General features: G+C 32.9%; 1 protein-coding gene across 1 annotated transcript; it reads right to left on the bottom strand.

Moving 5' to 3' along the window:
- Nucleotides 1–304: 304 nt before the first annotated feature.
- On the bottom strand, nucleotides 305–3809 carry LOC107922047 (probable protein phosphatase 2C 27). Its single transcript, XM_016851879.2, has 5 exons — nucleotides 3636–3809; nucleotides 2774–3004; nucleotides 2237–2431; nucleotides 1479–1684; nucleotides 305–1203 (listed from the first exon to the last, which is right to left on the bottom strand). Exons 2-5 carry the CDS (start codon nucleotides 2963–2965, stop codon nucleotides 651–653), a joined length of 1146 nt encoding a protein of 381 aa, XP_016707368.1. The 5' UTR covers nucleotides 2966–3004; nucleotides 3636–3809; the 3' UTR covers nucleotides 305–650.
- Nucleotides 3810–13985: the final 10176 nt, after the last annotated feature.

Below are 13985 nucleotides of genomic sequence, written 5' to 3'. Positions count from 1 at the left end.
GCTGGATTGATATCCAGTAAAAAGAACCACACTGCAATAGTGTTGCTGTTTTTCCAATTGCACAGAGGGTACACTGAGCCTTTAAGACTTGAGATGACACCATGACAGTATACTGAGCCATTAAGACTTGAGATGACACCATGACAATCATGACCTAAAGTTCTTCGACACTTGACTCGACAGCTGCTGTTTAGCTACTGCTGCCTGCATAATTGCGTATTCCTTGGCTTGGTGAACTCTGAGATGGAATTACGGAAAATCTTCCAACGTAAAAAACTAGGCATGGTACCCAGATAACTAACCATTAATGGTCAATGATATCAAATTATTTGATTTAGTGAAAGACTGCTAGAACATATCTCTCAAGATTCAGTTTATTTACAGAGGAGTAAGCAGATGAAGAAAGAAAGAAAGGAAGAACAATGAATCCTGTAAATCGGAGCTACATCATGAGTTATCTCAGGTGTACAGGATTTAAAAACCAAAAAGAATGATATTTTACACGACAAGGATGTCCCTGGATGAAGGATGAATGTTAGCCATGGTGTGAAGGGGGCAGCTGCAGCTACTCAGTAGAAAAATGCCACGACCATTTCGCCCTCCAATGCATTCATGCACAAATCTGGTTCAACCCTCGCTTGTTTCATCAGTTAACAGTCCAGCACACCCTTTAGTAAATTTAGCCCTTCTGATGATATGCTCCTCCGAACACGGGATTGTGGTATTTCTATTCGAGGGGGAGGCTCAGCAGAGAAACAAACCACTATGACTGTTAAATTATCACAGGTGTTGCGCTTCAATGCTTCCCTGACAAGTTCTCTTGAGCATCTTTCAGGATCATTATGAAGCATCAGCTCTTTCCTCGCCATAGTCACGGCACACTGGCTGCTCATAACATCCCACAACCCATCACAGCCCATTACCAAGAATTCATCCTCATCACTAAGGTCTGTCACCTGCAGCTCTGGCTCGGCGCTTAAAGGACAGGCAGATCCTTTCGGCCCCTTCATGTGCCAGTCTCCAAGTGCGCGTGCCACAGATAATTGCCCATTCAGGTAGCCATCATAAATAACTCCACCAAGTTTCTCAATTCTTAGTCTTTCAGATGTGCAATTAGGTTTGTGGTCCTTGGACATTTCAATTGCTCTACCTCGCCTTCCCAGCACAGCTCGACAATCTCCAGCATTAGCAATTATCAAGGTCCTTTGAAAAGATAACTAATATTAGAGTTTAGAGGGACCCAATTCCTGGCTTTCAGAATACAGAACAGTAAAGACTACTAAGAAGACCTTGAGTTCAGGTTTGACTAATGCATAATATATCCTGATAACACATTATTTCCAGTTTCAACCCAGCACCAATCACTGAACGCACAGGATTTCAGATCATCTTAAACCAAAACAAAGGCTGCTAGAAGAGGATTTAAGGAAATAACGTCAAAATGGAATATTACCATTGCAGATAAGTGGGTCACTCACCTTCCGAAAATAAGTGCAGTTAATGCAGTGGTGCCAGATGATATATCAAGAGAACTAGCATCTGCAAATGCATAATCAGCTTTCAGAAAAGCACTCTTGATTGCCTTCTCCACACAAATTGGAAAATGAGAGTCTTCAACTATAAATTTAAGGATATTCTCCCTAATAAATATGGCTGCATCTGTTCCTCCGTGACCGTCAAAAACCTGTTCACACGTATTGGCAAGGTTCAATTCACAAGGATGGCCAATAAAGATTCCCAAACCACCTTCATGCTAATTGTATATGGAATAGAACTGACATGTTTAGACACCTTAAACCTAGAAATTAAGTAGCAAGTTATAATGAGGCAGCAGATCTAAGGGAAAAAGGATCTTGTAATGTTCAAAAACTTGCTGGATTGCTACTCTAAACCAGGCTGCAGTTCACAATATTAGAGACAACTATGTGCTGGTTTCTACATATTTTTCCTTTTGGCCTGGATAATATCTTCAGGATCCGTTTTCCTAGAACATGCTTCAAACACCACATCCAAACCTTGTCAACACTAACCACACAAAGGTATATATATTATATTATCTCAGTAGAAGCTATAGCAGGACACGAGTTTTTAACTACAGACAAGCAATCAAGACAGATTGTCAGAAGGAAGTGCATTAACAAAATTTGCTATTTCTAATGAAAATTAAGATGGTTCACCAAGATTACTTATTAACCACATCTGCCAGGTCATATATGGTAGATTCAAATAAGCATACCCCATAGAAAGCTCCCAGAGAAGGGACCTTTGTAGTTGTCTCGAGATGTCCAATAAGATCATCTATGCAAATGTGTTCATCTTCCATATACTGTTTGGGTCCTATCTCAGCACAGCTTCCTGATCGCAAGACCGGCAAAAACTCAGTCTTTTCATCAGAAGATGACTTGAGGACTACAATACCAACATCCAATTCCTAGAGAAGAGGAAAGTAGTTAGTAAAAGCAATTCAGGAAACTACTTTTATAGCATCAAATAAAACAATGTAAAACCTTTCTCAAGGTGATGATTTTCAACAAAATATGAACAGGATAATAGTTATTCTCTCTAAAAGTGTCAAAAGCCAAAAGGTTATGCAGCACAAATGCAGGTGACAAGAACATATATCATCAGAATCACAAATGTTTCAGAGTTTTCATTTTGAACTAATAACTAAGCTGCATTCAGATTTTATGCTAATGTAGAAAGTCCTTAAAGCTCAAGCTCCTCAGTTCATAATGATGAAAAGAAGGGTCAGATAGAAAGGAATTAAACATACCAAATTAGCCTCAGCAATCAGCCTCCCTGAACTCACACAATGTTGCATAATGGAGAGGTGGCGCGGAGGTTTCCCGAGAGTGACTTGTTTTTCATTATCCAATTTTTCATTATCCATGTCTGGTACATTATCGTTAGTGTAACCACCTTCTATGATTGCAAATGGAGGTGAAAAATCCATACGGGCAGCCATATTCCTTTCCCAACCATAAATCAAAGACCTCGAAGAACACTTTCAAGTTAAACAAAAATAAGCCAAACCCCTTTATATAAATTTATTGGAGTAACTTCTGCCAAAACAACCAAATTCTATAGCAACTTCTCAGATATGTGCCGAATAAAAGATTGAATATTCAAAAACTATCCCAACTTATATTTTCTTGAGACAAAATCAAAGGTCCAGGGATAAACAAAATAGCTAATAAAAAATCACCCAAGCAATAAAAAAATCTGAGAAAACCAGTTGGTTGTGGAAAGCTGTGAAAATTTCTAAAATATCCGAATCGAAGTCAACTCCCAGATCAAACTACCCTTACGCAGATAGCATCAAAACAAGAAAAATCCTAACTTAATATGATACCAATCCCTTAATTACCTTTGATGAAGGCATCCAGCAAACCATCTAAAAATTGGGTTATTCTTTTTATAATAACTTGAAGCAGTTGGGGTAATTTTATGTTTCCAAAAGAACCCCAGATCATAACTCCAAAAACTCCCACCCAATCGAGGAAAACAACATCAGAATATTCATTCAAGGTAACAAAAATTAAAAAAAAAAAACCCAGATGATTAGAGCAATAAACAAGAAGCTCCAAGGATTGGAGTAAGCTGAAAAGGAAAAAAAATAGCAAAGAAACTCTCACAAAGGGTAGAAAATGATGATGCTTTGGTGCTTTGTCTTTGGGTAATCTGTAAGATGATGATGATGATGATGATGATGATCCAAGAGAAAGAAAACCCTGAAACAGACAGAGACAGAGAGGTAGAGAGAGAGAAGCAAAAGGCGTCGAAAAGAGAGAATTGGACGATGAAAAAGAAAGTTAATAAAATTAAAATTATAAATTAAAAGGAAAAAGTTGTTGCTGTTCCTTGTTGCTATGTGGTTGGCCACCGGCGATTCCAGGTAATCAGCTGGATCTTGTAAGCTGTCGCGGGCCGAGGATGGTGTTAATCCAAGTGGCTTTCAATTATTGGTGGGAACTATAGGTTGACCGGATGGGTTTCATTTTAGTTAGTTGCCGCCAGTGCTTCCCAGCCGTTGGATCTCTCTCTGTCTTGCCTTTTTAACGCCTCTCACAGCTCTGTGGTTATGTTCGTTAACGTCCGTTAGTTAATGGAGCCTCGGATTCCCGGGCTTGACGTGGCTGCCTTTCATTGGTAAGAACTTCTAATTTCGGCTAAGATACTTTTATATATATATACACAACTAAGTATAACTCTTTTTCCTTTTTCTATTTAATGATTAATTATATTATGTATATGAGCTCTTTTTGGGGTTCATTTATTACGTTTAGATTTGTTTATGATGATATTATGTGTAGCTTATTAATTAATTTTTTGTATTTTATAAATTTGTGAGTTTTAAAATTATTTTATATTAAATTACTAGTTAAATAGGAGATACTATGTAGTGTGTTAAAGGCAAAACAAAAAGCAAGCAAGCTGGGTATTCATACCCATAATTATGTATACTACCATATGCCATTGTTGATTAACCAACTCTTAATTTTATTTCAACTTGTACTAAATGGATAATAAGTATTAGATATTGTGTTGTGATTGTGCATGATTATAATATTACTTAAATGGTAATTAGAAATGATGGGTTTCTTAAATCTTAAGCCTCATCCATCCAATTTTTTTTTTAAACTTTATTCCTTACTTCATTTCAGCCAATCAAATCAGGGTATCCCCGCCCTCCATTTTTCATTCTGATTATGCAATGCAATGCACGTGATGTTGCCTGCATTCCCCCATAGCCATAGCTACTGTAGGTGAAAGTACCGAGTTCTCATTCGTTGATTTGGCTTTTCGGGCTGTTGATGAGTTTATATCATCTGCCCCTTTTTAATTTATTATAGCTAGCTAAATAATATGCTATTCTTGATGGCTTATTTTGCTATATATATATATTAAATTTATTATTGGTTTTGATTGATCCAGGAATCCGATTCTGATTTCCACTACGTTCCTTTGCCGTCATATATATATATTCTTTCTTTTATCTGTCACCTTGATGATGTTCTAGCATGCATATGTTCTAGGTATAATCATATATACCTTCCGATCAATATATAGAAATACAATGAAGCACTGAGGTTAGTAAGTAGATAAGGTTGAACTGATGGTGTTCTTCTTAACCGTAATAAACATGGCTTTTCCATTATTAATGGGAAGGTATCATGTCCCTCAAGGTTTTATTCTTTGATTTTGCGCAGAGTTTAGAAGAAAGACTAAAAGCATCTCTTGATGCTTGAACAAGCAAAACCATGACAGTGAAGAGTTTCGCGAATTGCATCTTAGAGCACTGCTTTTTGTTTGTTCTATAAGTAGAGCTAGGTATCTTCTGAATTTATTAATGGGATACATCTGGGCACTGACCAACTTGATTTGTAGTTAACTGAAATGAATGCATTCGCACTGCGTAATGGATGAAGCATTGAATGATAAAGTTGCAGAATCCTAGAGCTGAAGGTGGACTTGGGGTTCTTTGGAATAAAGTTGGCCAATTCTTTCACCATGGGTTGAGAGTTATATTCTAAAGGGTTGCTTGAATGCCCTTTTTTTCCCAGTCAGTTATGGCATGTGGCTTTGCAGCCTTGCGATGGTACAAGTTCTTTGGAGTTAATTGAAAAGCATTACGTTTATAGCATTAGCAGCATCAAGGGTGGCTTCGCCTTTGTAATTCTAACCATTGTCTTTTCTTGCAGCACTACATAAAACGGAGCAAAATCTTTGCTTACTTTGGATAAATAAAAACATTTTTACTTCCAGCAAGAACCATATCCTGATATGAAATAATTTGCAACTTGTTTGAGATCCTTGCATGAGGGAACAAGACATATCAAGTGAATTTGGATATAATTTTTGTGTTTAATCCGGTATAAGTTTTAAGTTATGATCGGTTTACTTTCCAATTTTAAAGCTTGGAATTAACATTGGGCTGTATTTAAAGGGTAATTTTAGTAATTTTGTTTATTTTGCGTCAAAATAAAAATAATAATTAGTTCTCTAATAAAAATAATAATTATGAACCAACCTTTTTTAAGAATAATGTGTTCTAAGAATGTTCAGCAAAAGATATTCCATATCATACTGCTTTATTAAAGTAGAAGGAATGAAAATAAGCCTAAAATATTATAAGTTCTTAAAATGTTTGATAGCTTAACTTGATAAATCAAATATAGAGATTTCTTGTGACATTGAGTGCTTCTCATTTCCTTAGTCACATGATGAACTTCTATTCACTCTTTACAATTACCAATAACTTGAAATTGTTGGGTTATACGATGACTTGAAGTTAAAAGAAATTTGTCTTTGACAAAGAAGGCATACACTTGGTATGTCAACCTTATTCCTAATTCCGTTGAGTTGCAAAGCCAAAAGGATGTTACGTTGAGTTGCATCGGAAATTAAGAGAAGATCTCATGGAGTATATACATCGCTTCAAAGACATCCAAGACTCCCATAATGAGGAGTGGTGAAAGTATGCATCCAACGAAAGCTTGACGAGTATAGGGTGCACTTGGAGAATAGTTAATTGGTTGAAGCTTCTAAAAGAATCAATAATACAACTTCAAGGCAAAGAATAGTTAATTGCTTCACCAAGAGAAATACTCTTATAGAGAACCCAATTCAGGACCTAATTTGCGTCCAATAATAGAGAATGTAAAAATAGGGTAGAATAAAGATGTTGATTCTCCGTTGTTTCTAGTTCCATTAGACAAATTTATTAAGAACCATTCTCGAAGGGTTTTATCATGATGGATTATAGTGATGGCGATAGATCTGAGATGACGATGAGAAGGATAGGCCATCTAAGACTTGATTTTTTGTGCACTAGTAATGTGGCGGGTAGAGGTGTCCATGGGTCGGGGCAAACCAAATTCTTTGGCCCGACTGGTAGGCTTGACCCAAAAAAGGGGTTTATATTTTTGTCCAAACCTGGCCCAGATTATATATGTTAAATCCGGGCTCGACCCATTTTTTAAAATTTATATTATTATACAAAATAAATTTAAAAAATATAGTATATCAAAAACACTACAAACATGAAAATAAATATTTCTCAAAAAATTAAAAGTACATTAAAAAATATTTATACTAAAAAAAAAGACATTCGAGTTATACATGCAGTGTGATAGACCACAATCCGCATCAGATTCACTCACCAAGGGTGCTCGGTATAGACATTGCTTTTACAATTTACACCATTTGTTTTGGATTATTTCATAATATTTTCATGGTTATTTTAAATAACATAATTCAATCTTCTGTTTTTCCCTTTGATAGGATCGACACTATGGTACATACCATGAAAATTATAAGCTAAGTTCCAATAATGTTCCTTGAAGGCTAAAAACTACAAAATTAAGAGTCTAAATAGCCATGAAAATGGAAATAAATAGAAACAATAGCTTTCATCTTTAGTGTCACATTGAAAAACATGAAATCCAATAATTGGATGGTAAAAAGTTGAGGAAGAGAAAACAAAGAGGAAATATTAGAATCTCATTATAGGTATCAAATTAGTAGCAAAATTAATAATAAAACAAATGTTCTACAATATACAAACAAAATTAAAAGTGACGCGGAACATTAAAAACAACAACAGAACAACAGTGACAATACCCAAAATAGCACCAAAAACAACCTGTAAAATGTAATCAACCAATCAAAATATTTATATATCAAGCAACCAACATATTTGATTTTATATAACAAGTTCTAATTTCTAAGCTAAATTATATACCTAGAAAGGAATCAAAGAATCATCATCCTCATCGTCATCATTATTCTCATCATTCTTGAAATCAATCTCCAATATGAAAAAAAGAACAAATAGTTAGATAATCAACTTGATAAAATGTTATAAAATTATAACAATAAAACGAGAATAATAATTACCCGTTGAAAACCCCTTAGCTTGCATCCAGTCATAAAAGCAAACAATGACTTGGACTATTTTTGGTTTAAGGGAACTATTCAAAGATGTGATAACTTTCTTCTCCATGTTAAAAGCCGACTTGGAAGCTACATTCGATATTGGAATTGCCAAAAGATTACAAGCCAAAAATGAAAGCTACAGTTGAATTGAACTTTTGCTCCAATAATCCAATACATCTATTTGGCTATTCAACTCAAGCTCTAGTTTTTCCAAATAAATGTTCAATTGTGACGTTTCAATCTTAGTACTAGATTCACTTAAGTAATGTTTATAATCATCACTCTCATCATAATCTCCTTCCAAATCAGCCATATTAACATTGAGTTGATGCAAACTAGAATCAATAGGATCATTATCTGAAACATTGGAGCTCCCGGCTAAAGAGGAAGACGTGGATTTGGAGTTCTTAACATACTCATCAAACAAGAGTTTAAGATTGCTAATCATGGTTTGCACAAAGTCTGAAGCATGAGTCCCGATAGATTGTAGTAAAGCAATACTGCACATAATTTAACTTGTAACGAGGATTAAAAATTGCAGCACATGACAATATCAAAGAATACTCAACCTAATATTTATTAAATTTCTCTTGCATTTGCATAATCATTGGAGTTAAAAAAGAATGAGGGCCTTTAACTGTATCAATTAAGACCTTGTGAACATTTCAAATTCCTCTAAAATAAAGTTTAGTCGTTGGATAATTAGAACCAGAAAAAACACAAATCACATAATAAAAGACTTTAAAAAATTTGCAAACAATAGCAACATTGCTCCACTCTTCATCAGAAAGTGAAAATATTTGATAATCTTTATCTCGTGGGCCCTAATAATCTAACACATCTTTAAAGTAAAGAGCATATTCAAGCATCAAATAAGTAGAATTCCATCTCACACACATATCTTGATGTAACTTTTTGATCACATTCAAATGAAAGCTTTTGGCGGCTATATCATAAAATCTTTTCTTACGAATTCCTGACTTTTTTATGTACTTAATTTCATTTCGAATCTTATCAACAACATCATCAGCAAGTTCCAAACCAGTTTTAACTATAATATTCAATATATGTGCACATCTAACTTGAAAAAGAAAACACCATCACACAAAAGAGCTTCATTTGCACAAAAATAATTTTTAAGACTATAAACCATAACATCGTTATAATAAGCATTATCTAAAATGATGCTAAAAATTTTCTTGTCTATACCCCACTGAGATTAACATAAAATAAGTTCATCTGCTATGTGCAAACCATCATACAGAGAAGATAAAGCTCTAAACCTTAGGATTCTCTTTTGTAGCTTCCAATCTTTGTCAACCCAATGAGCAATATTGCAAATGTATTCATCATTAGTATGTTTAAAGTTTATCAAGAGTTAGACAAACTAAACTAGGTGCTTTAGCCAACTCTTCTTTAACATGATCTCTCTCTTTTGCATAATACATTAGGACATCCCTAGTAGCTGTTTGTCTACTTGTATTCTTAAAATTAGGACTAGCAATACTCATCATGTATCTAATCACGATTCTTCAATTGTCCTAAATGAATGCTTGCCACACATAAGAAAAGTAGAAACAACTCGACGACACTTATCAACATCAAACTTGTAGGCTTTTATAGATGAAGCACGTCCTAAAAATGATTGAATGGCTATAGTGTAATAAGTGATGCCTTTATTAAATGTTTTCAAACAACTATTTAAATGACGTCTTAAATGAGAGGTTCCACTAGACTATTTAGCAAGAAAGATACTTATACAAGGATTACATTTTGCCTTCAATTTGTCATTGTTCTCACATTCAAGCTTTGTCATTTCATCCCACACCTTTGATGTAGTAGAATTTTGATGTTTGAGAGCACTTTCGTATTCATTAAACCTATCATCCACAACTATGTTCGAACTAGCCATTGTCATAAAAATTCAAGTCTTAAAATCGTAAAAACTCAATTAATATATAAAAGATAAAAAAAAAGAATAGAATCAATTTTTAAATACATATATGGTTGACTATGATAGCATGATTTCAAAGCTTGCTAAAATACAAGTACTGATGGTGGATTTTGATCATTCATTTTCGTAGGCATACATATTTAACATTCCAAATTTGAACACAAAATAATATATTTCAGCGGTTGGTGCATAATATATTTCAATGCTTGCAATCCAATATGAACTCATGCTTTTATTTTTTAGCATGAATGCAACATATTAATTGAATAATCAAAATATTATTTAAAAGGTTTGAAAATGTAAAAGAGTGAAAGTAGGCATGAATTTTATTTAAAATTCGATCTTGAACACCTATCAAACATTGGCCAACTTGTGAAGCTGGGTGTTTGGGAAGAAGAGATGGCAAATAGGCTGGTAAATTCATATAAACACCATCAACCAACACATAATAAATTTTTTCGATTGCATATAACCAAGACCCTAATATAGGGATGCCCTTAAAGAAAGAATAAAGGTAAATTCATCTTGGTAGGTGAACTTGAATCCCAAACATCATCACCAATTTGACTCCGAAAATCTCAACACCATCAACTAACACATAATAAATCTTTTAAGTTGCATAGGACCTAAAACCAAATAATAACTCACCTTACTACTATCATAATCATCTCACTATTTCGATTATAAAATACCCCATACGATGTGTGATAAATATAAAAAAATCACTAATAATACAAAATATATGAAAAATGAAATTTATAAAAAAAAGTTGTTCAATAGTAATGATTGTATGCAATATTATAAATTACCTATTTATAATAAGTTAATGTATATAGAAATAAATTAAATTTATTATTCTAAAAAACTAATAAAATAATAAAATATAATTTCAACATTAATATTTAATCAAATTACAATTTTCATCCTTCTACAATACTTGAAATCATATTATTGTGAATTTGCAAATTGACATCTTTCATTTTATCAGGTTTGGAAAACATATACATTGAAGCAAAGCAAAATAGATTTGGAAAAAATATTAAGAAAAATAAAAGAACAAAATATATTAATTATGGAAGCAATAGTGGAAGCAGTGGAAGTATGGTGTATATATATTGAGCAAACCAATGGGAAGACAACGATGATGAATGAAGGCTGGAGCGAAGAAGGCGACAGAGAAAACAACAGTGGTGAACGCCAATGATAGAGGAAACAATTGGAAGATGGACAACACAAGTTGTAACGCTAATGGGGTGGAGTGGGAAAGTTAGATGGACGGATGAGCAGCAGTGCTGGAGGTCCTTGGTGGAGAGGGTGAGCGACACTAGGGGTTTTCTTTTTACGAACTAATAGTCGAGAAAGAGAATTAGGGACTGGGAGTCTGGGAATAAGGTTAAAAAATTTGGGTCGAGTTGGGCCCGGTTGAGCAAACCTTGCTCGAAACACAACCCATTTTTTAAACGGGCTTTATTCTTAAGCCCAAACCTCTTTTTCAGGCATATATTTTTGCACAAACCCTCCTACATTTCGGGTAAGCCTTCGAGTTGGGCTAATGGACATGTCTAGTGGTGGGTTTCTTGGGGCTTTTAGCATTTTTTTATTAGTGTCCATCATCTGGTTGATTTGATAATGGCGGGGTTAGGATGCAAATTTCAGCGGTTTAATCAAGTTGATACATCTCTGGTTTGTTTTTGAATTATTCTAGTGTTGCAATTACTGTCAGTTTGTCCTTCTCTTTTTTTTAGATTCTTCTATAGACATGACATTTCTGCATTAGTTTGCAATGATTTATTTATCGATTGTTCTATGTGTCATGTCTTTATATTATTATTACAGTTAATGGTTCCTATCAATAATAGTTGTAATATCCCAAAATTTTGGTTTCCAAGAAATGAAAATTATTTTAAAGGTGGATTAAGTATTTGGAGAGAAAGTATAAATAATGAAATTTAGTAAGGACTAAATTGTAAATTTTTAAAAGTTAAAGGAATAAAAGTATAAATTTACTATTTTGGAAAAAGGGGAAAAATTTAAGAAATATTTTTTATGAATGTGACATGGAGATATATATTGATATGTGGAGTTGGAAAATTCATATATATGGACTAAATTGAATAAAGTGGAAAAGTAAAATGATTAAAGTGCAATTTTCTCATTTTGTGGAGGAGGGAGCTAAATGCAAAATTTTCATTTTTAATGATGTTTGGAAACATAATGATGATGTTAAAACACCTAAGCTCATGAGTTGTAAAGTTTTAAGGAAAAAATGTGGTAACTATGGATGAAAAGTGGAGGAATTAAATTGGTTGGTGAAATAAGGATTAAATTGAAAGAAAAGGAAAAATGTAGAGGTTTATAGAGGAGAGATAAAGTGGGATGGAAGCAACTTGGATAATAAAAATAAAAGGGAAAGAAAGAAAGGAAAGCAAAAAAAAATTCTTGATATTCTATCTTAAAACCATAGCCTAATTTCATATCCTAGAGTGTTATGGGATCATTTTCTACCATGGAAATCAATTAGTTGAAGGAAAAAGGAAAGGAAAACATAGGAAAGTAAAGAAAAAGGTTGAGTTCAAGTGAAAAAAAGAAGGTAAATACTTAATTGAATCCAAGCTTGTTTATTTTATTTTTAACATTTGAGTATTTAAAATTTTAATAAATAAGATATGATTATGAATATTGAATTTGGTATTGAATATGTAAATAAAGGTATGTTAGTATTGTAAGAAATGATAAAGTGATAACTTAGTGATTAGTACATTTAATGAAATTAAGGATTAAATTATAAAGAGTAAAAATTTATGTATTTGTCATAAATTGATAAGTGAATAGATGTAGTGTAGTGAAATTACTATAGAGAGGACTAAATTGCAAAGTATATAGAAGGTGTTATGTGAAACCAATATTGTAATTAAACACTTAAATGAAGTATTATGTGATAGTAATGAAGTGTAAAGTGGTATAATGATTATTGAATTCTCATGAATTTAAGGACTAAATTGTAAAATATTCAAAAGTTATTATGTGTGCTAAAATAGCAAGTGTTATAAGAAAGTAAAGTGCTTAATGATAGTGAATTGAAATCTAAAGTGTTAAGTGTTGTCAATATATGTTATGCTTGTATTTTTATGAATAGTGAATAAAGTGTATGTGAAATAAAAATGTAGTGAATGTGTTTATGTGATTTGAAGTGAATAACTAATATGATACTAAGTGATATATGTGTGATATATCAAGTATGTTATATGAAAGGGATATGTGAATAAATGCCTTAGTGAACTCAGAAGAAATATCATATATGATAATGAAATGATTTTGGAGTTGAGAGAGGTTGGGGGTTCGGATGGGAACTAGGTTGGTGATACGGAGGTTCGAAGGGATTAGGAGAGGAGTATTGGGTTATATGATATGTTTACTGGAGTTCCCATAATCAGAGTTTCATTATAGGCCGATAGTTTGTATTTGGCTTGGATCTCTGCAATGTATCGAAATTATTGAACTTCTATGAGATTCATTAAGGACTACAAAAGTGATATGTATGTTTAAGTAATACATGTGAATTAAGTGTTAAATGAAATATGTGAATCAAGTGTTTATGTTACATTTATGAAACAAGAAAGATTTTGATATATGAATATGAAAATTAATTAGTGATAGTATATATTGAAGTGAAAACTATAAGTTATAAAGTTAATTTAAATGATTTTATGTTTTGGTAAAATAAACTAAAAGTTTAAATATATTAGTGAAAGAAATTGTGTGAATAAATGTTATTCAAAATTTATTTAAATTGTATATATAAATGGTAAGATTGAATTTAGTTGAGTATTTACTAAGTTATTCACATAACTTAACATGTTTGTTTAAACACGTAGATGAAAGAAAGTAGATTGAAGATACAAGAAGTACTTCTTCATGAGGATCACATCAACTCTTAAAGTTTCAAGACTCTTTTATATGATTTTGGACTTTAGAAATGACATGTACTTAGGTTTGGTAGAATAAATATGAACCATAAATGTATATTCGAAATGTTACAACGCAAATGTATGAATGTGATTTCAAAACAATATTATGTGCCTACGTGTAACAT

The sequence above is a fragment of the Gossypium hirsutum genome, chromosome D01 (genome assembly GCF_007990345.1).
Source record: "Gossypium hirsutum isolate 1008001.06 chromosome D01, Gossypium_hirsutum_v2.1, whole genome shotgun sequence".
NCBI classification, from domain to species: Eukaryota; Viridiplantae; Streptophyta; class Magnoliopsida; order Malvales; family Malvaceae; genus Gossypium; species Gossypium hirsutum.
The sequence above is the reverse complement of the archived record's forward strand: the minus strand, read 5'-3'. Positions and strand labels throughout refer to the sequence as shown.

What these genes read in the sequence shown, in the direction of transcription:
- LOC107922047 (XM_016851879.2), bottom strand. Translation starts at nt 2,965, where the DNA reads ATGGCTGCCCGTATGGATTTTTCACCTCCATTTGCAATCATAGAAGGT. An exon ending in TGATTGCTGAGGCTAATTTG is followed by an intron (nt 2,432 to 2,773) that starts GTATGTTTAATT and finishes CCTCTTCTCTAG; the next exon opens with GAATTGGATGTTGGTATTGT. An exon ending in CTCTGGGAGCTTTCTATGGG is followed by an intron (nt 1,685 to 2,236) that starts GTATGCTTATTT and finishes ACGTGTGAACAG; the next exon opens with GTTTTTGACGGTCACGGAGG.